At 38.6% G+C, this 22,390-nt stretch overlaps 1 protein-coding gene across 6 annotated transcripts in view; it reads right to left on the bottom strand.

Annotated features, from left to right (window-relative positions):
* NELL1 (neural EGFL like 1) overlaps positions 1-22,390 on the bottom strand; it is a 394,533-nt gene that overhangs the window by 212,983 nt on the left and 159,160 nt on the right. For all 6 annotated transcript variants that reach the window (XM_067558184.1, XM_067558183.1, XM_067558182.1 and 3 more), the window contains exon 13: positions 206-331. In XM_067558184.1, the coding sequence (XP_067414285.1) occupies positions 206-331 (126 nt within the window). The remainder of the gene's footprint in view (positions 1-205; positions 332-22,390) is intronic.

A 22,390-nucleotide genomic window follows, 5' to 3' on the forward strand; every position in this document is an offset into this window, starting at 1 on the left:
CCTGAGTTCTTTGGGTCACTGTATCTGGCCCCAAAAAGGCGTGCAAAGGAAGGAAGGCTTCTTGTGCATTCTCACCCACTTTCACATCAGCACAGGACCAACTATAATTTGGCCTTGTATTTCAGAGTTGAGATTTGTTATAGACTTGATCAGTACACAAATAATACAGTACCATGGTGTTATTACAAAGACTTAAAGAGCTTACCTGTACATGAAAAATCATCCACACGGATGTATCCTGGGACACAGTCACAGCGATATGATCCAGGCAGGTTAACACACACTGTATTGGCATGGCAATAATGCATCTTAGCAGCACACTCATCAATATCTGAGGGGGGAAAAGAACCAGCAGGATCACAGTCAGTCACACAGCTCAATGCCCACAGTGACACAATATTGAAATAAGATATGAGAAATTCCAATTACAAGCCCCAGAAGAGCCTCAAAAAAGCAACATGTCAAACTCTACTAGCATAAGTTTACTAGCAAAATCTTTGCTCAAGTGGAGTTTAGGCTACTGCAACACAATAATGTCTTCTGTCTGTTGTATACTTCCAAAATCCTAAAGTTAAATGCTGGAAAACCAGGAAATACTCAGTTAAGGCCCTCCCCGTATTTTCTAAGACTTTATTAGCATTATGAATATGACGATGCGGTAGCTCCATATACAGTAACACTTTGTGAACTGAGTGTCACCATGTATCAGGCAGAAGTAGTGCTGGACAGACATAAAATTGCAGTGTTTGTTATGCAGAAAAAGTGCTCTGATTTTGCAAATTCCTAATTTGCACAAGCTGTGACAGCTTACAAAAGGACCCTTCCATTAGGATCACTGTAGCACAACACACTTCAGGTCATGTCTCCTTTCTCTAGCCATTCCCCTGACACATTCCTACACTGTGGGCTACAAGGAGATAGGTAGAACTGGACCAGTTACTTCAGTTCTGTACTACTGAAGAATCCTCGTACACAAGGAGAAATCTCAAATGGTCACTTAAGCCAGCTTTGTATTTACTTTGCGTCATCCCAGTAAGACAAAGCAGATTTAGTAGGGCCAAGGACCTCTATTTGTTATTAGTAGATGACAGTATTTATTGCAAGGCCACAATTCAAAACAATTTTTGTTCCCTGAGAAGGGAGACTGAAACTGCCAGAAACTAAATATTGTAACATTCACTCAGAGGCAATCTTTTTCCCCAAAATAAGGTAATTCTACTTTAGGACTGAACAATGACTTTCTGATTCAGACTGATTTTCCTCTCACTAACAGCAGTTTTATGTGAAGCAACTCTACTTGACTTCAGAAGAATTAGTTTTGATTTATGTAGGTCAGTGTAAGTGACAGGAGACTCCAACCCATTTTTTTCTTCTTACATTGTTTTTACAAGTTATTTTATTGAATGTCCATGTTCAAGAAACTATATTGACAGCATCACTGGAGACCGAAGTCTCCTTTTATATCCACTGAACAGGATCAGATCAAACAGCAATACTAAAGCTTTCCCACAGCCTTCCTACCATATGCCTGAACTCTGGTCTGGAGGAACCTGTAAGGGTGAGTTTCCATGCTGGTACAGTCCGTAGGCTTTGTGCTAAGAGTTACAACAAACATGCCAATTGTGCTGATGGTTTCTATGCTATTGGACAGCTGTTCACAGGGAACTAGACTGGGACCACTAACTAAATCATTTCATATTGACCAAACAGCTGTCAGCTGGCACTGACTTTTGACCACTATCAACCTGGACTGAATTTGAATGATGGCCTGAAGGCAAAGGACTCCACAACCCATTACAAGGACCTTGAGCTATCCAGCTTTCCTCATTCTTGTTGTTTCTGATGCTGAGCCTCTTGATAAAATGTATAGAAATGTCAAAAGCACCAGGATATGAAAGACAAATGCCAAGAAACCCATCTGCACAACCACTTATTACACTATTCCACACTAGAGCCACCTGGGACACACTCAGGTGTCTGTGTGTATTCACACTGCTCCACTTGCCACCTCTTTTTAATAGAATTTGGTTCATAGCTTTCAGAGGTTTTTCTTTTGCATGTCTACTAATTTTCTGGCATAAGAGGGAAGGGAAGGATGCCTGAAAACAACGCTAGAATGTCAAAACAGCAACCAATTCACCTGAAAATTAAGCCATCTTTGTCTCTAGCTTCATTAATGAATTCTTTGGACAATGAATCAAAAATAAAAATGGGGGTATTGGAAAATCCTGAAGATGAAGGAATTAATTAGAATTTTGATTCACTGTGAGAAAAATGCTAACAACCTCCACCCCCCACCCTTGATTAATTAATTAATTAATTAATTAAATCTGCTTCCAAGTTACCATTGCTTAAAAGGAAATTTACAATCCTGGTACAATTATCCTGTTAAAACTCCTAAAGGAGACTAAGAAATTCAAAAGTTGATTTGATTACTAGTGTGCAGCAGTAGTCCTTGTGTTCAGGTAGTGAAAAGACTATTTTTGAGTCTGAGCCTGGCAAAAAAGGCATAAGGAGTGAGAAAAAGCCCTCTTCCCTCTCCCCTCTTTTGCCACTCATAGGCCAATCCTCAATCTCAATTGTGTCTTTTCCTCCTATATTCCATATTTCACCTTGTAGCCCATAAAGCTATCTTTAGTATTTTATTTTACTCAGCAGTAACGCAAAAGAACCTACAGGCCTGTATTGCATATAAGACATTAACTAAGCAGTTAGCATAAGACTTTGAGGCCTGTGAACTTTTGCACAGATAGATGCCCCAACAATTACCCTGAGTTTTGGGGAACTGGGAATAGTGTGTTAAGGGGGGAGATTGTACAGAACAATACCAAGTAAACACAAGAACATTGAATGGATACTAAACTTGGAAATTTTAGGATAAAATGTTGGCAAGTGCTCAACCACAAACTTGCCCTGGCAACGAATTGACGTATGATAATTAGTTGACATTATTAATATACTAACCTATAGGATAAAGATACTCCAACAATATTAGGGTGAGGAAGTTAGATATGGACAAGGGAGGCTGGGCATTTGAATGAATATTCATGATAGGCCTTATAATAGGCCAAACCACCATGTAAGGGGCAGGGAAGCAGTTGTCATCAGTCGATCTGGACCTGGACCATCGGACTCTTTTGGCATGCCAAGGATAAAGCAGGTTCTTTGTCTCTTACCACCAGATCCCCAAGGAAGGGTGTGTGTAAGGAAGTATATGTTTCTATTGTGCTGTATTCTGGGAAATAGAACCCCTCAATGCCCCAGCTCTTTAAATCAGAATTAATTGGAAATCAATAATAACCAATCACTGCTAAAGAATCAGGCCACCACATTCAGTTATTTACAGTCTCTGCTGTCCTTGTGGTACTTTTAAACCTAATCAGTGTGTTGCCTTTTCAGGTGGTAGTGATCAGAAGTCACAAGTTGGCAACAGTAGGGAAAAGGTCTGCAAGGCAATGCCAGGGCCATTGATTTAGACCATAATTTTTGACAAAATCTTGTGTAGGACTAGATATCCATGAGAAAAAGGCTAACGGGTTTTACTTAACATTGTTAGAGTAGCATCCATAAACCATACGGTGATATGCATCAGCATGGGTGTAATAGAACTCAAATTGTGATTCATTCGTATAGAGTGCTTGTCACATTTGAAATATTCGAGCTCATCTTCTGGCGGTCTTTTGAGATGATAAAAATACATGATTTATGTCTCTCTCTAGGCTGGTAAAGTAGTTTGTTTTTCTTTTTAAAAGGTATACATATGGTCTTTAAAATGAAACTTGGCACAGCATAATGATCCTTCACATATCACCAACTTCCATCTGCATAAGCTAGTTCTCTAAAACAACAAAGACACATTTGGGCTAGAGCTTTTCAATGAGAATCACTGCATTATGGTGTATAGTCTGGTTTCATAAGGAAAGTGAGGGTATTCTTTTACTAGGTTCAAAGTATTTTCTTCATAGGTATTTAAGTAGGTTTTATTGCCTGTACCAAATGCTCCTTAGTACAATACTCACTAGAATACAGCAGTTCACATAGGGCTTATAGTTCTTCTGTTCCTAAAATAGGATGCATGTACTCAGAAAGGTGATGATAAAAAAAAATGGAAACAGAAATACTACTCTGGGACAGTCCCCTGACTGGTGCAAATCAGCACAGATCCACCGACCTCTATGAGGCTGAACTAATTTACATAAGCAGATCTGCCCCCTTTGCCCTGCCCCCGCCTCCCCTCTCCATTTTCCAGGTGTTCAGCATAAGGCAGTCCCCTATCAGCCTTGATGTTGAACAGCTGCTGTCTAATCATTTCTAATTGTTAAAAAAAGGCTGGAAAATATCACTAGGGATGACCTTATCCTTGGGAAGCCCCACCTTGACTTCTACATCAGTGAGCGGAGTGGAAGTCAGGAGAAAATTAGAAGGTCAAAGGAAAAGGAATTTTATTACTATAAAAATAATTAAATGCATATAAATTTTAATACTATTGAGTTATTAATTATATATCATGTAAACACATTCAATTCAGTTAAAAGTTGGTGGAAAGCCATTTTAGGTAAGTACACCATAGAATAGGGAAGGCAAATAAATTCTGAACTAAGCCCTGAAAAACCAAGCCTGCTCCAAGACGAAAGCAAGCAAGATAAAATAACATACAGAATATGTGGCCAAGCTACATTTCTGGCTCAAAAACAATGTAAACTGTACACTAAAAAAGCAAATATACTCTCTCTAAAGGGGCTTTTCTCATCTGCAAATATGCTGAAAAACAGTGGGACTCTGGGAATGAATGAATGAATGAATGAATGAAAATGGTGTTGTGGATCTAAGGAATTCATATAGACCTGTTGGTGCCTAATCCTGGGTCTAGGAGCAAATTAGCAGATGGAGCCTACAGCTCCGCTCCTACATGTAGATTTGGCCATGTGGATCTTTACTTCCCCTCACAGAGTTCCACTATGGAGACACATTGTCACAAATATATATTATACACAGCCTACAGTGAAGTACTCTTAAGTTTCTCTGCAATAAAACCATATCAAACCAACTTCATCCTTAATGTAAAGTGGGTGCAATTCCTGTTAACTTCAGTGGGAGTTGTGTCTATTATTCCTAGGAATGAAATTGACTAATTATTTTCACCATGTTAACCCCATAAATACCTAAATAAGCAGATGCAGGATATGACCCTCTGTATATATTGATAGGCAGACTAACTCCTTCAACAGTCTAGTCACTGAGGTGAGTTTTCTACCTGCTTGCTCAGACTGCCCACCATATTATAAAAACATTAGCAATTCCTCAAAAAGACTGTCCAGCTGTCTAGAGTTTCTTTTTTAGATGCCTGGTTCCCCTACTGAAATTATATGGCTTTTCCCGCCTATCTTTGAGGCTGCTAAGTGTCATGCAAATATGCAGCCTGTCAGAATAACCTTGAAGGCAAAACAATTTCAATGACCCATTTGTAATTGCATGCATTTTAAAATAACCTTCTTAGACAGGGTTAACGTCATCACTAGTCATTTGAGATTCCAGTGCTTATCTAGTAGGAGACAATAACACTGCTTTATTTACCAAAAAAAGTGTTCCTGCACAACGATAGGCAATATCTTTAGAAATCCATGCAGGATCTTTCTACCTGCTGGGTTTAATTTCAGAATCAAATGCTACCATTAAAAACATCCTCTCAAAACCTATTTGCTTTTTTATTTGGAATTACATTGTGCCAAATTCCATTTTAAAGGGGAGCACATACCACAACTCCTCTTCCCCTTCCCAACTCTGAAATCTCTCCTCTTTGACTCCTGCCACCAGAAATTGATGCTGCCTCTTACACGGAACATGAAAAAGTGGGATGGATTGTTTCTAAGACATATGCTGTGCCTTGTCCACAATCAAGTTAGCCTCTGGTTTAAATGACTCTGGGACATTTTTCTGCCAGTAGGACTAACAGCCTCACTGGTAAGCTCCTGAAAGGCCCAAAGCAGATCTTAATGTTGAAAGCTTGATGGAAAATATTTTAAAGAATGGAACATAAGAGGTATCCAAGAGTTCCAAACAACCTAAACTGGTGGAAAAAATCCAAATATCATTGAGTATTCTTGCTCCACTGGCTTCTTATCATATTCACTCCGCATCATCAATGTTCTCTATCACTCTGCCTTTCCTATGTCATAGCTCTCATTTCCTGCTGTTCTTAGTCACTCCATCCTCTGCCAGGTTCATTTGATTTCAGTTCCTGTCATCTCCTCCTCCCACTCACACCTCTGTGTGTTCTTTTCACATAGCTCCACTACACCCCATTCTAGAGAGAGACTCATTTCTCCACAGTCTCATCTTCGGATTCTAACTTAATCTATTTACTTCTACTAGCATTTTGTCGACCTCTATTTGACTGTTTCAAATGGCCACTTGCAACCCTGACTATGACAAAAATAAAATATATTGAAAGAATGAATGATAAAAAAATGCTTGTTAAGCTAAAATTGATGTAATTACACCAGTGCAAATTTTCTTAAAGTAGAAACTCCTTAAAAGAATCTAAAGGTAGTCTAAGTCCTTGCCTACACTAGAAAGTTGTACTGCTTTAACTATACTGGTATAAGCAAAGAAGCATACCCTTTCATGTGAATGCAGCTATATCTGTACAAAAGTACAGCAATTTCTGTACAGACAGAGGAATAAGCTATATTGGCATAAATCACCTTTATAGCAGTAACTACATCCACACTAGGATTTTTTTCTAGTATAACTATACTGATTTAAAAAAAAAATCACCCCCCTAACCTGAAATAGTTATGCTGGTAACACTTTCAACTGTAGGCTATGCCTTAGATAGTGAAACATACTTCTTGAGAAGAATGAAAGAAAGTATGAATTAAATTATCCTCCCCCTTCCTCTTAAATGTTAGCTCTTGGCTGACATATAGACTGGTAGGCAGGGACTAGCACAGCAACTGATGTTCCTAACAGCTACTGGAATATATGTAATAAATTATAATACTTGTGTTAATTACACCTACTTAAACTCACATCTGGATTTGGCCCTGAATAAGAAATTAAAGATGTAACCTAAGTTTTCCCAGGGCATGTTCCTTTGGAAACAGTACAAAAACTCCTTGCATTTTAGCTGCACTTGATCATATGGACCTCCTAATCTTACTAATTCCAACTCTTGTTAGGACTAAACTAAGGCTCAAAAGCCCTGTGGAATGAGCTGTATAGAAGAATCTCATCCACATGGGAGCTTCTAGAAGCCATGGTGCCTCAGGCAGGCACAGTGTTTTCTGTAGTACAGGCCAGATGGACCCCCATTGTAAAGGCAAAATGAAAAATAGCTTTGGCTGAAGAACTAATATTGATTAGAGGTTTGATTCACTAGACCTGTTCCTATTTTCTACTAACCTCTGCCCTTTTCAGCCACGTAAATATAAACTGCTTCTCTTTATTGGAGAAAAGGGTGTTTGGTTACAGCTATTTTGAAAGTGTAAAGGATCATTTTAACACTGTTGAAGTTGAATTTTTTAACCTATTTGGCTCTATTAAGCACAGATACCCACTGGTACACTTCTGCAGATCAGTTGTCTTCAGTCAGAGCTTAGACTTCTGATATTCCTAAAGTGTTTATTTTCTCTATTACATTTGGGAACAGTCCAGCAAACAGCCATTGTTAAAGGGTGTCTGCTTGCTAAAATGTGCTCTGACATGAATTTGGCCTTCTGTCACCTTAGGAATATTGCCAGGGTACAGCATGTGCTCACTTCTCCACATCCCCTTGCTCTTGTTAATGTTCCCACAATTTCAGTTCAAGCTCAGATGCACCAATTAGCAGTGTAGTTATGCTACACTGTGATTTTTTAAAAACCTGTAAAGCTCTTCACAGCCTGAGTCTTAATTAATCTAATCAACCCTTTGCATCCAGCATGTGTCAGTTGAGATCACTTATATCACCACTCCCCCAAAATCCCATCACTCTGGTACCCAAATGTAGCATCATCATTTTTAAAATTCCCTGCCCAAGGATATCAGGAACAATGCCACTCTTTAAATCATGATTGAAGAGTCTCTCATTTTTCCCTTCACTTTTCATCGTTAGCTTGGTACTGCTGGATATATTATTAAGGGTCTATTTTTTTAAGTGTCTTGAGATCTCTTAGCATAAGGAGTTACGTAAGTTGAACTTGTCATAAAAGATCATTAAAATTAATTGGAATGCTGCCATATTAGCATTAAAAATAATCAAATAATGTTGGGGTTTTGCAGGGCGGGGCAGATAATAGAAAAGAAATCTTTTCTTAAACCTAAGTGAATAGTTGCATTTGTTTGATAAATGCATTAATGGAAAATATCCATAGTCTATTTTTTTAAAAATGTTTGCTGGTATAGCTCTTAGGGTTGGTTGATAACTTATTCATAAAGTAGCTATGACAGTTACACAAATTATTTTTAAAAATACTCAGCTATATGATAATGCAGCTTAAAGAAAGCAAATTAAAAATAATAAAAAGCAGAATGCAAACATTTTGGGAGAACAGGTTTTGGCTAACAAGATGCGCTCAGTCATTTGCTCAAACATGTTATTGTAACTCCTAAAAGAAATCAAGAATATTTGTTTTTTTTTAAATTCAAAATAATAGCAATGTCTCCAACGTTAAGAGCCAAACTCAAATCACAGTTGTTTTGACCCATTATTATTCAGCCTTTTACTTTTGAAAATTGCTCTTTGGAAATGTGCCATGAGTACGCGTTTAGAAGATGGCACAAGACAAAGGGTTACGAAGGTGTGGGTTTGAGTAGGTGTAAAGACTTCTCTTCAAAGCCACTGTTTAAATACCTCCTCCACAAGTTGTATTGTTAAAGGCAATGTAACGAGAGAAGTATTGTCTCAGCTGATAGGGTACGAGCCTGCAAGGCAGTGAGTATTCTAAACTCCTTCTCCAATAATGGTTCCCCATCGTGGGTCAGCTCTGGCTGCTATGCTCTGCTCTACCACAGCAATTCAGCCGTAAACCCAGAGAATCACCCTTGCAATGGGGAATTTTTGGATCATGTAAGATTGCTATATTGCCTCCTTATACCATCACTCTTCAAGGCTACTATTACAGAGGACACGACTGGGGATTAGGGAAATAGCAAAAGCTCCTTTCTTATTATCAGCTGCTATAATAGTCTCTTAACAGACTGTTGGCAGCTGTCACAGGTTAGAGCTCTAATCTACACCATGGGACTGGCCCAGTACATATTAGCCCCAAGATCAGGGGTGTGCAAAGGGCACTTTTGTCTCATCTTCGGCTCTGTCAAGTACTCCTTGGCCACAGCTGAATACCTGCCTAATGGGTCTGATTCAGATTCCATTTACACCAATGTAATTTCATTGACCAAAAAAAATGAAGTTATTCCTGAATTACTGGATTTAACTCAAATCAGGTCCAATAAGAGTTGTGGGTTCTCAGCAGACCAAGCCCATCCTTGGCAAAGGAGCTCTCTTTGTAGAAGCCGCTAACAGAGGGGGCTTGGTGGGATGTGAAGCTGTCACTGTTTCATCCAGGCACTTAATAGCAAGACTGTTTAATTCATAGATTCCAAGGCCAGAAGGGAGCATTGTGACGAAGCAGTGGGAAGCTGTCTATCTGCACCTGCCTCCATCTGTAGGCAAAGTAACACACTTGACATCGTAGCCAAGGACAGGGTAATGGGGAAAGGGCTGGATTAAAAGGAAGAGTAAAGAGTAAACAGTACAAAGTATAGGACGCATTTTTTAAAAACCATTTAAAATAAAAATATAATTAGAAATATTCAAGTGTGACAGCTGGTCCCAAATGCAATGAGCTACTTTATTACACAGTCCATTCAGAGTTTGTCTGTCTTAAAAGATAATCCAAAATATTTGTCTTCCTTAGGTGGACATATGCTGCTATAGTACATTTATATACCCTGTCATTCCACTTATATATTTGTTCTAAAATGGGGAAATACCCACATTTTTACATGTCAGTGTCCTTTTAAATAGACCAGGATTATTTAAATGTTAGCCATCTGAATGCTAATTCTTAAATAAAAACCCCTAAGGACACGTTGGTTTGGGGTAAAGGCCACTAGGCAAAAACCTATGACATATTTCTTGTTAGAGAAGAAAAAAGAAAATGTTGCTGAAGTTCATCAGAAGACAACTCTTGACAGTTCATCAGAAGTGGAATGATAAACCATAATGGAACAGCTGCTGGATCTTTCCATCCTGCAAAAGAGGGCTAGAGAAGTAGGACAATGCTGTGAGGTTCCTCTCACAGTTTCCTTCATATCCTCCCCTCAGGTGGAAGAGATTTGGAATCAGCAAACTATGGATGGAGTGAGATCTAACCACCTCACAATCCTGGGCATCCACCCACCATAATCCCTAAACATGGTAAGACTAGGGCTCATCTTGATCATTATTTGATCAATTTAATCCTGTAGGCTGTGTTATCCCAACCAGCCATAGCTGCTGCAGTAGGATATGTAGGGAAATGAGCTCCATGAGATAGAGCTCTCAATTGGCCAGATTCATGCTAAAAACTGGAATCAACACTTTGAAACTATTCTCCATTATTTCTTGGATGAAGTCTTGAATTTGGTGAAATGTGACTGATCTACCCCATCCTCCTACAGTGAATTATTATACTAAGATCAACAAAAAGTTGAATAGTCTATAAAGACTTTTTCAATTATCTAAATGGTGCTCATCAGGACAACATAATTTGCCTGTCTGGAACACAGAGAGAGTTAACCACCTTTCCCTGGCGAGAACTCATGACAACAAATTACCACAGGAATAGAAGGAGGCAGGGTTATATCTAATAAATCTAACTGGACTACTCTCCCTTAGCATTTTAATACCATTTCTTTTGCCATTTCTCTTCTTCAAGGGCTCTTTATATTTCAGAGATCATTCTAAATCTAGCTACTTCATGCTTGGCTATAAGTTTACCTCAGATAAAAGGTTATGGTACTACTACTCCCAAACATATGGTAACCCATTAGAAAACAAACCTGTATAATAATCACCTCACTCTTAAAAACCAAGCTGTGTTCTGTAGAAAGATTGCCTCTGGTTCACTGATTATATACATGAGTTCCACAGCGTTCCTTTGTTTTTTTGATGTTGCTTATGAAATTCTCTTTTTGGGTCTCAATAAGCAGTGATGAAATAGGGATTGCTGTTTCACAAGTGCTGTGGGGGACTTATCTAATAGTTTTACATCCTAATGTGTCATTTTTTGTTAATCCTTCCAAAGATTTCTTATAGATTTTAGGGGATCCCTATTCAGAATTTTTTAATCTCTTTCATTCACCTACATTAGCTAAGCAAGATATTAAAATAATTATATCCATTTTTGTTTAGCTAATACGTACTTTACCTTTTCCAGTCTATCTGATTTTACTAATGGCTCTGGATGAACAATGGATTATGTATTCAAAATGAATCATTCTTACCTAACACTGCTATACCCAAAGTAATTACATTAAAATACATGGCTCATCAGCATTTATCTTATACCATCCCCCACAATTTTTGCTTTGCTGCTCTATTTTTATCTCTAATACTCTTACCCTGTCTGTGTCCTTCTATCTATGTCCTGTGATATTGACTAGCTTACTCCTTCAAATCCACATAGATGGTATCTTCAAATGATAAATTGTAGCAGGCTACCCATATAATTGATCTAGAATCCCTGTGCCCCTGGCAACCTTTTACTGTGGCATTTTGAAGGACTCTGTATCTCTCTGAAAAATTAAATAGTGATGAAAACTGATTTTTTTTTTTTGTCTTTTCCATACCTAGGAATATCTGCAATCCCTGAAGAGTCATTGATATTACATCTCCTAGCCATTTCTAATGCATACCTTTATAACAAATGAGAAATGTGATACATTAATAGCAACCCATCATACAAAATTAACACTCCACCACTTTGCTGCTGAAATAATTCATTCAGTAGATGACCAATCCATGCAGTGTAAAACAGCATGCAGTTAATGGAAAAATATTGTCTCATCTTGCTATACATTTGTTGTGCCCTATCTTCCCTATTTATGGATTCCATAAGACTATTTACATTTCCTAGACTGTCTCTTCTGTCTCTTTTCAAGCACTCATCAAGAACCATCATCACTCATGTCTATCCATTCGTTCATCTATCAACCATAGAGATCTGCAGCAAAACCCAAAAGGAAACAGCAAAGTTTATTAATTAAATTGCAGAAACATAACTGCTAATGTGTTTAAAAGCCACACCCCTTCCTAAAGTAAAATACAAGAATCATATCAGATCATTTAAAATGCCAGTTGACTCACTGATTTTAATCTCATGTGCCTGCCCCATACCTTGGGGCTCCACATTAATCAGGTTCCCCAGCAGTTTGACAGCTGTTTGTTCTGGCACCATTTGCTGAAAACCCAACAGGTATTCATATGAGTCAATTCTGATTGAAGCAGTATTCATTCCCCCTTAATCCCCATCTGCAGCTGATACTGAGATTCTCACCTTGGTTCACATAGGCCACTGTATTGCCAGAAGAAGGCAACCAACTTTAGTGATCTGGACCAGATTTGAATAAAATGTACATTATAAGTCTTCAGGATAGTTAGGGTTTGGCGATCTAGTCTCTTCCCCACAGGCGAACAGAACTACCACTAGCTCCAACGGGCAAGAACTATTCCTCAACATACATGTCTGCCTCAGCACATAATGGGGAATAAGTAAGTAAATAATTATTTATTACTTATTTATACATATTTATGACTAATGTACTTATTACTTTTATTTATTTATTACTACTTATTTAATTAATTGTAAATAAGTAAATTGTTACCTCCCTGCACTCCCCTCCCCCTGGATCCAGGGGTGGGGGAACACAGATGGAATTGTAGGTGTGAAAGCCACAATTCCTTCTTTGGAATGCTCCTGGAATGGCACAGAGCAACACACTGTACCCCATTTTCTGTGCTGTGTTCTTGTGACACAATCTAGTCCTCATTGTTCATGTATGTTTAAATCCATGTACACAGTTTATTTAGTCTCTAATGAACAAAAGTAATATTAGTGTCAGCAAAAAACCTGTTCTCACATTTTAAACATCATTTTTCTCTTATAACTATAACCTTAATCAGCATAACTGAACAGAAGAAGATAGATTTCTAGGCCTAGCAAATTTTGTAATGGAGTGTGATTTATAACACTAGTTTCTAGAATAGGCATTTTAGTATTCCAGATCTCATCAGCATTAACCTTAGGCATAACTGCAGGTGAGTTGAACTAGAAGAGCTGTAAAACACAAAGAAAAAAAACCTATCCAACAGATGATCATACAAGGCCCTCCCCCCGCATCCTCATTCTTGCCTCAGTGCTTATAAGAAATTTTATTTTAATTGCTTTGCTTTTGGCTATGAAACTGAACTAGCAATTTAATTCTTCTCTCTTCGATAACAGTCAAAGTTTTTAAAGTAGTTAAAAAGCATTAAATTGGGATACTCTCAACTCTTTGCTACTTCTTTTCTAATGGCAGTAAGTGTCTGAATGATTGCATCCAGTACAACCACCACCAGTCAACAACATGCGTCTTCCCTGATATGTGCTGCATCAGGGTTCTGATACTCCTGCTCATGTGTAATAGTCCCTTATTCCTTAAGCAGGCCCACTGACATCAGTGGATGTACAATAGAGAAAAAGGAATAAACATGAAAGAAACAATGAATGTCTTTCACTTGCTCTGCAGCAGAGAAAGCTGGTGGTGGCCCAAATACGGTCTTTTCTGAAATGACCATTCTGATTTAAAATGGAACTTTCCTTTTTGGGTGAAACAAGGAAGGTGTAACAATGTTGAGGTTCCCAAAGAATTCCCTTCCTGACCCTCAACAAAATCCTTAGAGCGGCCTAGTGCTCTGGAGAAAGCCCAGAGATAATACACTTTGCAGACAAACACGTCAAAGTAAGCGTCTGGGTGAAAAGAAGGTGGAGGCTGCAAGTAACACCTCTCACCCCCATCCCCTCAGAACACATACACACACATGGCACGCATGAAGACAGCAGTACTTGCTGAACCAGAGAGGAGGTACAGATTTTATTACCTATGCTACCCCACACCACTAGCTCATATACCTGGATAAGAAGAATCTCCATCAGTAGGATCCTTCTCCTTTCACGAGCTTTTTTCAATTCTACATCGTATTGACTCATACTCTGCTTTGGGGATTTATAGCATATTCCCTTTATACATTTGTTTCATTCTCCTCCCCCCAATCACAGATTCTGTTTCATCCTTACAGTCTTTATATATTGTTCAATCCTGTGACTTCTAGACTGTAATATAAAGCAACCCCTTCTTCCTCCTTTTAGTCTTGTTCCTCCGCTTTTGACTCAGCGGTCCTGCACATCCCTGTAAAGAACCCTGAGGACACAACCTCTTTTTCAGGCTTTACAAAACCCACTCATAAGGCCACCAATCAGAAGGATCCCGTTTGCTTTAACTACTGTATGTCAGTTGTATTGGCGCATCAAATTCTCTGTACATCATGCTAACCTGGTGACTAATCAAACTGTCTCATTGCATTTCTGATTACCTGGTTAAAATGAATATGTATGCAGTATGTACAATATTGTGCATCTCTAATGTATGATAGAAAGAGAGTGAATATAAACAGACCAGAGAGGGGGCTTGACCAAAGCACACTGTGTTCTGCTTATATCTGTCTAATGATGGATTATGGAGCCATAGGCAGGCTGTGTTGTTTATAGCAGCTCCCAGGCTGCCCTAATCTACATAGGAGGAGGACTGGCTTAAAACTGGCCCTGGGACCAAAGAACCATGATCATCTATACCCAGCAGAAGCTGAGAATCTGGATGAGTTAAATTAAATTCACACTAGTGATGCATTTCTCTTTTCCCCAGTTTTTTTTTCAAATTAAAAGCAATAGTTTTTTTGTTTTGGGGCTTTTTTGGGGAGGGACGTCGGGGGGGGGGGGGGGAGTAGTGTCAAACAAATTATCCCATTTTAAATAGGCTTCAAATTTTTAATTCAACTTTCTAGTGTTGCCAACCCTTTGGAACAGTAAACCAATTTCTCTATCATCTACGTTTACTATACTAACTGAGCACTGGCACAGTGTCTAGACTGTGACAATGGAACAGAGAGGCCATTTAATATCAGAGAAGGCAAGTTAATGAATTTTCAAGAAAAGTCACTATTGAAAAATCCTCACTAGATTAAAATATTTCAAGGATAAGGCTAATGGGGAGCCAGCTGTACTTTAATTAATTAGGCATTGTTTTCCATTAAAATTTAATGGATCAAATCCTAATTCCATGAAAAAAATTCATGTAATGCAAGTATCAGCACTTTTGACTACATTCCACTTGAAACTCTGGTAGTTCAAAGGAATGTTGTGACTAATATACCCGTGGATGTCAGACTGCACTGATATTCAATAAAAATACCTGAATACCTGAATTCAATAAAAACAGAGGGAAAATTAATAATGTGAAATGGGCATGTACACTGAGCTCTTCCTGAACATACCGCCTTCTCCAAAAGCACTGAAATTAAAGTTGGAAAAGGATATCCTGTTCCTGAAGGTTAATTCCCTACAGCTCCTGTCAAGTGCTCTTCCCAATCTGGGTTTAAATAAGTGTAACGATGGAATTTACACTCCCTCCTTTTGGATGGGATTATTTCATGATCTAAGCATAAGGAAATTTCTTCCTGACAATCAGCCTGATTTTTCTTTTTCTCATAACTTTCCACAACTCATTATTTCATCTCCAACACGGCCTACCAAAACAATTCCTCTCTATCCAGAACCCTAAAGTCTTTAGTTTAAAAGGAAGTCTCTGTACCTTAAAGTTTTTAAACCATGATTTGAGGACGTTAATAACTCAGTCATGGGTTAGAAGTTTATTACAGGAGTGGGTGGGTGAGGTTCTGTAGCCTGCATTGTGCAGGAGGTCAGACTAGATGATCAGATTGGTCCCTTCTGACCTTAGAGTCTATGAGCCTATGAGAATCTGCACTATTTAATTAATTGGGAGGTTTCCTTGAATAAAGACAACAAGATCAGGGGATGAGTATTTATACCCCTGAAAAAACATGAAAACAGTTTGATTCCCTTTCCTTTCAGCTAAGTTGTATGTCTTAAGCTTTTAGTCTTTCCTCACAAATTAATTCCTCCAGTACTTCATCATTTTTATAGTTCTTCTCTGAATATCTTTCAATTTATTAATTTTAAATCTTTTGATTGCATGTGACATTTGCCTCAGACTTTCATGTGCCTTGAACACTGCTGCAAAAAGCTGCATCAAGATTATGCAAAATTAAAATTATTTGGTTTGTCTGACCCTGGAAATCTATTTAAAAAAGGTTCTGATTAACAGTATATATACTCTAACTTTTAAGGTCCTGTAAAGGAAAATAACTGTACAGAAATAACAAAATCAGAGGTTTTGAGTTACTTTGAGGTTTGCACAGTGGCATAAAAATCTCCTAATCAAAGGAAAGCTGATGTGAAGCTCTGATAATCATAATTATATTATATGTAATTTGCAACCACCTGCAAATTCTGGGTCATACAAATCCTTTTGCTGTTTTCCAACTAGGCTAAAAAAAGCATTCAGTAATAAATTCATCTAATCATAAAAACCTCCCTTAAAGCTGACACTACTAGAAACATTAGGGAAACAGATTCTTTTATGGATGGCAGGGTTCTGTTTTTTACTCAAAGTCAATATGCTAACCGGAAAGTTCATGCACCAGATCTTCAGCTGATCCAAATTACTGTAGCTCTACTATTGTCAGTGGAGCTACATGAATTTACACCATTTGAAGATCTGACATGTATATATTTATTCTATCCAACTACTTCCAAGCTGGCAGACCCCTGTACCTGGGTAACCATCTGCACACATTTGACTGCAGGATCAAGGGCTTATTTCAAATTCTGAAGACAAAAAACCCCTAATGCAGCCACCCTTGGCACATGCATGGAATTAAAAGGACAGCAATTGTTGAAATTATGCAGAAATCAGTATCACAAGATAGTAAAACACATGAAAACTTATGCACATATTACATATACATGTCCATATCCTGACATCCTTACTCAGTCAATGAGAATTTTCTCTTCGTAAGGAAGGCGAGATACAGCTAGTAAAGAATAACATTAAGAATATACACAATATAATAGTGCCCAAATCCTGAAGTCCTTCCTGAGTTCTGTATTAGTAAATTGAGCTTGTTTCACTGACAAATATTAAAGCATGGAATCCTCCAGTATTGCTGATATAGCTAATGAAGGATGTAAAAGACACTATCTTGAATATTCAGTGATCGAGAAATATTTTGTTTCTGAGGTGACCAAAATGGAACATGTTATTCCTTACTGAATTTCCCGTAGGCATTGTTACCTCATTGCATCCTTGAAACATAACTTCTTCCTCTTCCCCACCAGTTTTTTCGTGCTCCTCCTCCCTGTTTTTTGAGAGCTCCTGCTTTTTACTCTGTGTGGAAACTGCTTCTATTTTTCAGTATAAATCTTTTCAGCAGTTTATAATTTTATGTTTCTGAAATTTAACACACTAACTTTAAACTGTCACTTTTTATCCCCTGTCCATATAAATAAAGAACAATTGTTCATGCATTACATTCTGCACACAAAGCCCCAAACATCTTGAAGGCATAAAGGATGTCGTTGGACAATAGGCTGTTGATGCAAGTCAATGTGTGACATGGGAACACATGATCAAGACAGTGTTTTTGCTTAAAACAATAGTGTCCTTGTCTGCTAAACTTATCAATTAGCCCTAAAACACAGAAGGACCTGATTCTGATCTCACCTACACGGTTTCACACTGATGTAATTTCATCGGGTTCAGTGGAGATACTCCTGATTTTCACCTGTGTGGATGCAATGGGATATCAGGCCTGCTGTATGTGTAGTATAGGAATGCAATAATAGGGAAGTCTTGGTGCCCATAAATTCAGATGTTTTAATCTTTTGGACAGCTATTATGTACAAACCATGTCTTTCTGTTGTTTCAGATAAAAATACTGCAATTTAAGGAATATTTTCTGACTTTATCTCTGCATTACCTGTCCACTCTTGGCATATTAAAAAGCTCTAATGATTCTCTGTGCAAAACCAAGTAACTTAATAGACTGAGGTGGTTTGATAAACACGCTTTAATTGCCATCCTAAACACATTCTCCCCTGCACACAGCACTGACAACTTCCATGTTATCAGGAGCTAACACAATTGCATTTTCATGATAATATGGGAACTGTCACTTCCAATTACCGTTGCTTCTTATGGAGTTAGCACCAGCCAATGCGACCCAGAAATATAAAAATCATATGCTATGTCAATGCATTTCAATGCTGCAGGATGGGACATAAGCATTAGTGGAAGACAGTACTACAAGAAATGACAAAGGAAAGATACCCTGATATGGATGATCTCACATTTTATAGGGAATGTCCTGCAAAAAGGAAATAAAAGTTCTCACTGATTGGGACCAAATTTTGCACTCAGAGCCTCATGGTGGATCTCAGTTTTGATATTCTGCTCACATTGACATCAGTGGAAGATCCAGTGGGCAGTGTTTCTACTACTTTAGGTTCACAGGGAATAATGAGCCCAATTCCAGGTTGTACAACTGGTCTGAGGTGGGGAATGAGGGCAGAGAGGAATTTGCAGCCAAGCAATGCGGGCTGAAGGCTTTGTAGCTGTGTATGGCAAGGCCAGCATAATGCTTCCTGAGGGGATACGCTCATGAGTTTTTGCTCCATCTATTTAGAGAGAAGCATGAGTTTTCCCACTGGTAAACTTACAGACCCTGCCATTATACAGACTTCGGACCCATGCCTGTGTCCATATCTCTTATCCCATCCACTTATGCCCCCATTTTCACCTGGTAATCAGGAAGCAGCAGCATTTTGCCTGCCTCATATGTAACTGTGGTAGTGGACAAGAAGCTCCCAGCACTTTATATCTCTCTAAAACCATCCAGCAAGAACAGCCTAATTGAGTTTAGTAGCACATTGAAAAAGCCATGATCTCTGCTGAACATCACAATTCAGGAATAACATAGGCTGACTTTCTCCAGCTGTAAAATAGATAGATATGTAAAAAACAACCCACTAAACATTAATGTAGAATGGTACTGGAAGCAGCTTGTAAGCCTCCATTGATATCCATCTGAAAACACCCTAAGCTATCAAAAGTTCCAGCGGGGTAGCCGTGTTAGTCTGTATACAGTAAAAACGAGAGTCCTGCAGCACTTTAAAGACTAACACATTAAAATTTCTGTAGGCATAAGCTTTTGATGAGGCATCTGATGAAGTGGGTTGCAGCCCACGAAAGCTTATGCCTACAGAAATTTAATTTGTTAGTTTTTAAAGAGCTACAGGACTCTCGTTGTTTAAACTATCAAAGTTGCTAGTAAAAGTAGCCTTAAACTAGCCTGTCATCATCCCAGTGTCTCAAAACTGGAGTCCAAAGAGATACACTACCTGTGATCTCTCAGAAGAAGTGAGAACTTTGGAAAGCATATCAACAAATGTCATGTACACTGTATAACAATTTTTCATGTGCAGTGAATGATCCAGAGGTGAAACACATTTGTTTCACAAATCACAGGCTTTTTTCTCTGCAAAGCCTTTTAGCATTTTAGACTATAAGGCTTACTGATCACAAAATTTTCACAATCAAAAACACATTAAAACCTGAAATTCTGAACAAAAGAGAAAATATCTCATTTTAAGTAGAGACAGACAGCTACAGGACACCATGAAAAAGTCAACATTTGTCAAATTCTATCACCTAATTACTACAGTAATTGCCTATTCTAAATATAGTGTAAAAGGAGGTGTTAATTGATGGCAGATTGTGGCATTTTAACACTGAGCACCACATATGTAAAATTTAGATTTATTATGGGTCCTTACTCAGATTATAGTCCTATTAAAATGCATGACACTACCCATGGAGTAAGGTAACATTCACTGTTAATAAGGTTGGCAAACCTGCCTTTATTTCTCCAGTTTTATGTATTTCTCTAGGATTTTTCAGGCTTCACAGTATGCCATGAAGTACCCTGTCTTTTCACAGCTGGACCAAATGTAAACATGAAAAGCTCATTCTTGTATACCTGGTTTTACCTATTTTCTAATCAAAACAAAAAATGAATTTGGTACCTATACTAATGAGACTCAAGACAGACATGGAGCAAACAGTCAACTTGCAATCTTCCCTACTTACTTAATATGGAATTATAGCTTTCCCTATTAGTACAGTTTTAGGCACATGTGAGCAGAGATTATGAGTCATATCAAACTGTAGTTTCATTATTGTTATATAACCCAAATGCTTCGCAGAGGGTCTTCCAAAGGGATAAATGTGCCATATAAACAACAGAGACCCTCCCCTGAAGAATTTATAACCTGAATGCCTAAGTGGGTAAAATCCAGTATGCATACAATGCACAAGAATCAGAGTAGGTTTGTGGTCTTTTTAACTGGAATATTTCATGGAACAATTAGGTCTTCAGACATTTGTTAAAGAAGAGGGTGCTTGGTGAGTTTGTAGTATATGGGGTAGGAGCAAAGAAGGCAAGAAGTCTGGGTGGAGGATAGATCAAAAGACCCAGTGGTCTTACAACAACCTGGTGAGAATAGGAAGTACTATCAGCCCTATTTTACAGATGGAGAATGTCACAGTTACTAAGCTAACTGCCCAACTCCTCCCGTTCTCTTTAAGTTCACCCTCCTAGGTCTCATGCCTCCAGCTGTCAGTTTTCTCAGAATGGAATCACACAATTCTTCCACTCTCAGATGGGCCTTGAGTTGCAGTACCCCAGTACTAACTGCAGCCACTTTAACAAGTCTAAATTAGATTAAACACCTGCAGTTCTCTTTTCTCCAGAAGGCTTTGCCAGTAGCATCCAGTGACCAGACGTCCTTTTTAAAGCAAACTATTGTTTATCTAGAACCAAAACATTTCAGAAAAAATGCTTATTTAAAAAAAATCTGACTATACACATGTCCAGCATACCAGGTGTTTATCCATCTTCCACAAGAGGATCCTGGTAGGTTTAAGCTTCCTAAAGAAACCCCAAGACATCTAGGGTCTGAGTGACATAATCTGTTCCCTTAATATACAAACCAATTCTCTCCTGTTGCTTTAGGAATTGTGTCTTTAAATCCATCTCAGTCTTCTTGATCATCACCCTCCAAAGGGACTAAGTCACTTTTAACTATTTACAGCCCTTTGATACATTGGCTCTCAGAACTGGCAAATAAGTCTAGCAACCTCATTGGAGACAGGATCATCAAAGCTGATTGCTTTCCCATTGTCTTTTAAAGTATGCTAGATGTTTATCCAGAAGCTATTGTCTTTTCCCTGGAGACACAGCCCCATTGAATTAAAGCAATATAAGCATATAATAATCATTATGCTAATCCAGTCTCTCTCAACTATGTCACATATAGTATATATAAAAATATTACACAGCAGCTCCCAAACCCGCCACAGGGCGCTAAGGCACTGATGCATGGATTCACAAAGGGACTTAGGTATTGTGACACTCACCACCTAGGAAAAAATCACAGGAATAAAACTGTGATCCACAAATCCTGAGTTAGGCATCTAGGCTCCCTATAAAATAAATGCAGAAAGATATACTGCTTAAAATGCAATCCACAAAAGCCAGGGAGCTGCCTAAGATAGCCAGTGGGAGATGCCAATGAGAGGAAAGTGTGCTAAGTCCTGCTCCTCTTATGGAGGTAGGTCCAGGCTGTGAGAAGGTTCCTACCTCTGCTAGTGATTCAGAATTGGACACTCCTCTCCTGGAGTCAGGGAGCTTAAGCACCTAAGTTAATTTCTGTGAAAATGAGTTAGGGCACCTGACTCCACACAAGACGTCCAGAGGAAGAGGAGGAGGTGATAATCCTTTAACTTTTAGCTCAGTGGTTAATGAGATATGGGAGACCTAGATCTAATTCCTCCTCTGCCTGATCAGGAAGAAAAGATTTGCACAGTGGGGTCTGAGCTCTTAGGAGAGATCTCTAAACATCAGCTACGGCATATTCTGATGTAGGGCTCCCTCAATCTTTCCTGTTGCAGATGTTTCACTGTGGATAAATAATTAAAGAATTATTAGGCCAGAGAGAATGACTCTCTAGCCTGGTGGTTAAGGGCACCCATCTGGGAGGTGGGAGGTCCAGGATCCAGTCCCCCTGCTCCAATTCTCATGGACTCCAACAAATTCTAGAGCCTGTTAAAAATAATAGCTGTCCACCAGTAGGACAAGGACCTGGTGAATCATTATCATTGTACATGACCTTCAGTCACTGACTTGCTGGCT

Source organism: Emydura macquarii, unplaced genomic scaffold (assembly GCF_026122565.2).
Source record: "Emydura macquarii macquarii isolate MOO-44397 ecotype Brisbane River unplaced genomic scaffold, CSIRO-AGI_Emac_v2 contig_1876, whole genome shotgun sequence".
In the NCBI taxonomy this organism is placed as follows: Eukaryota; Metazoa; Chordata; order Testudines; family Chelidae; genus Emydura; species Emydura macquarii.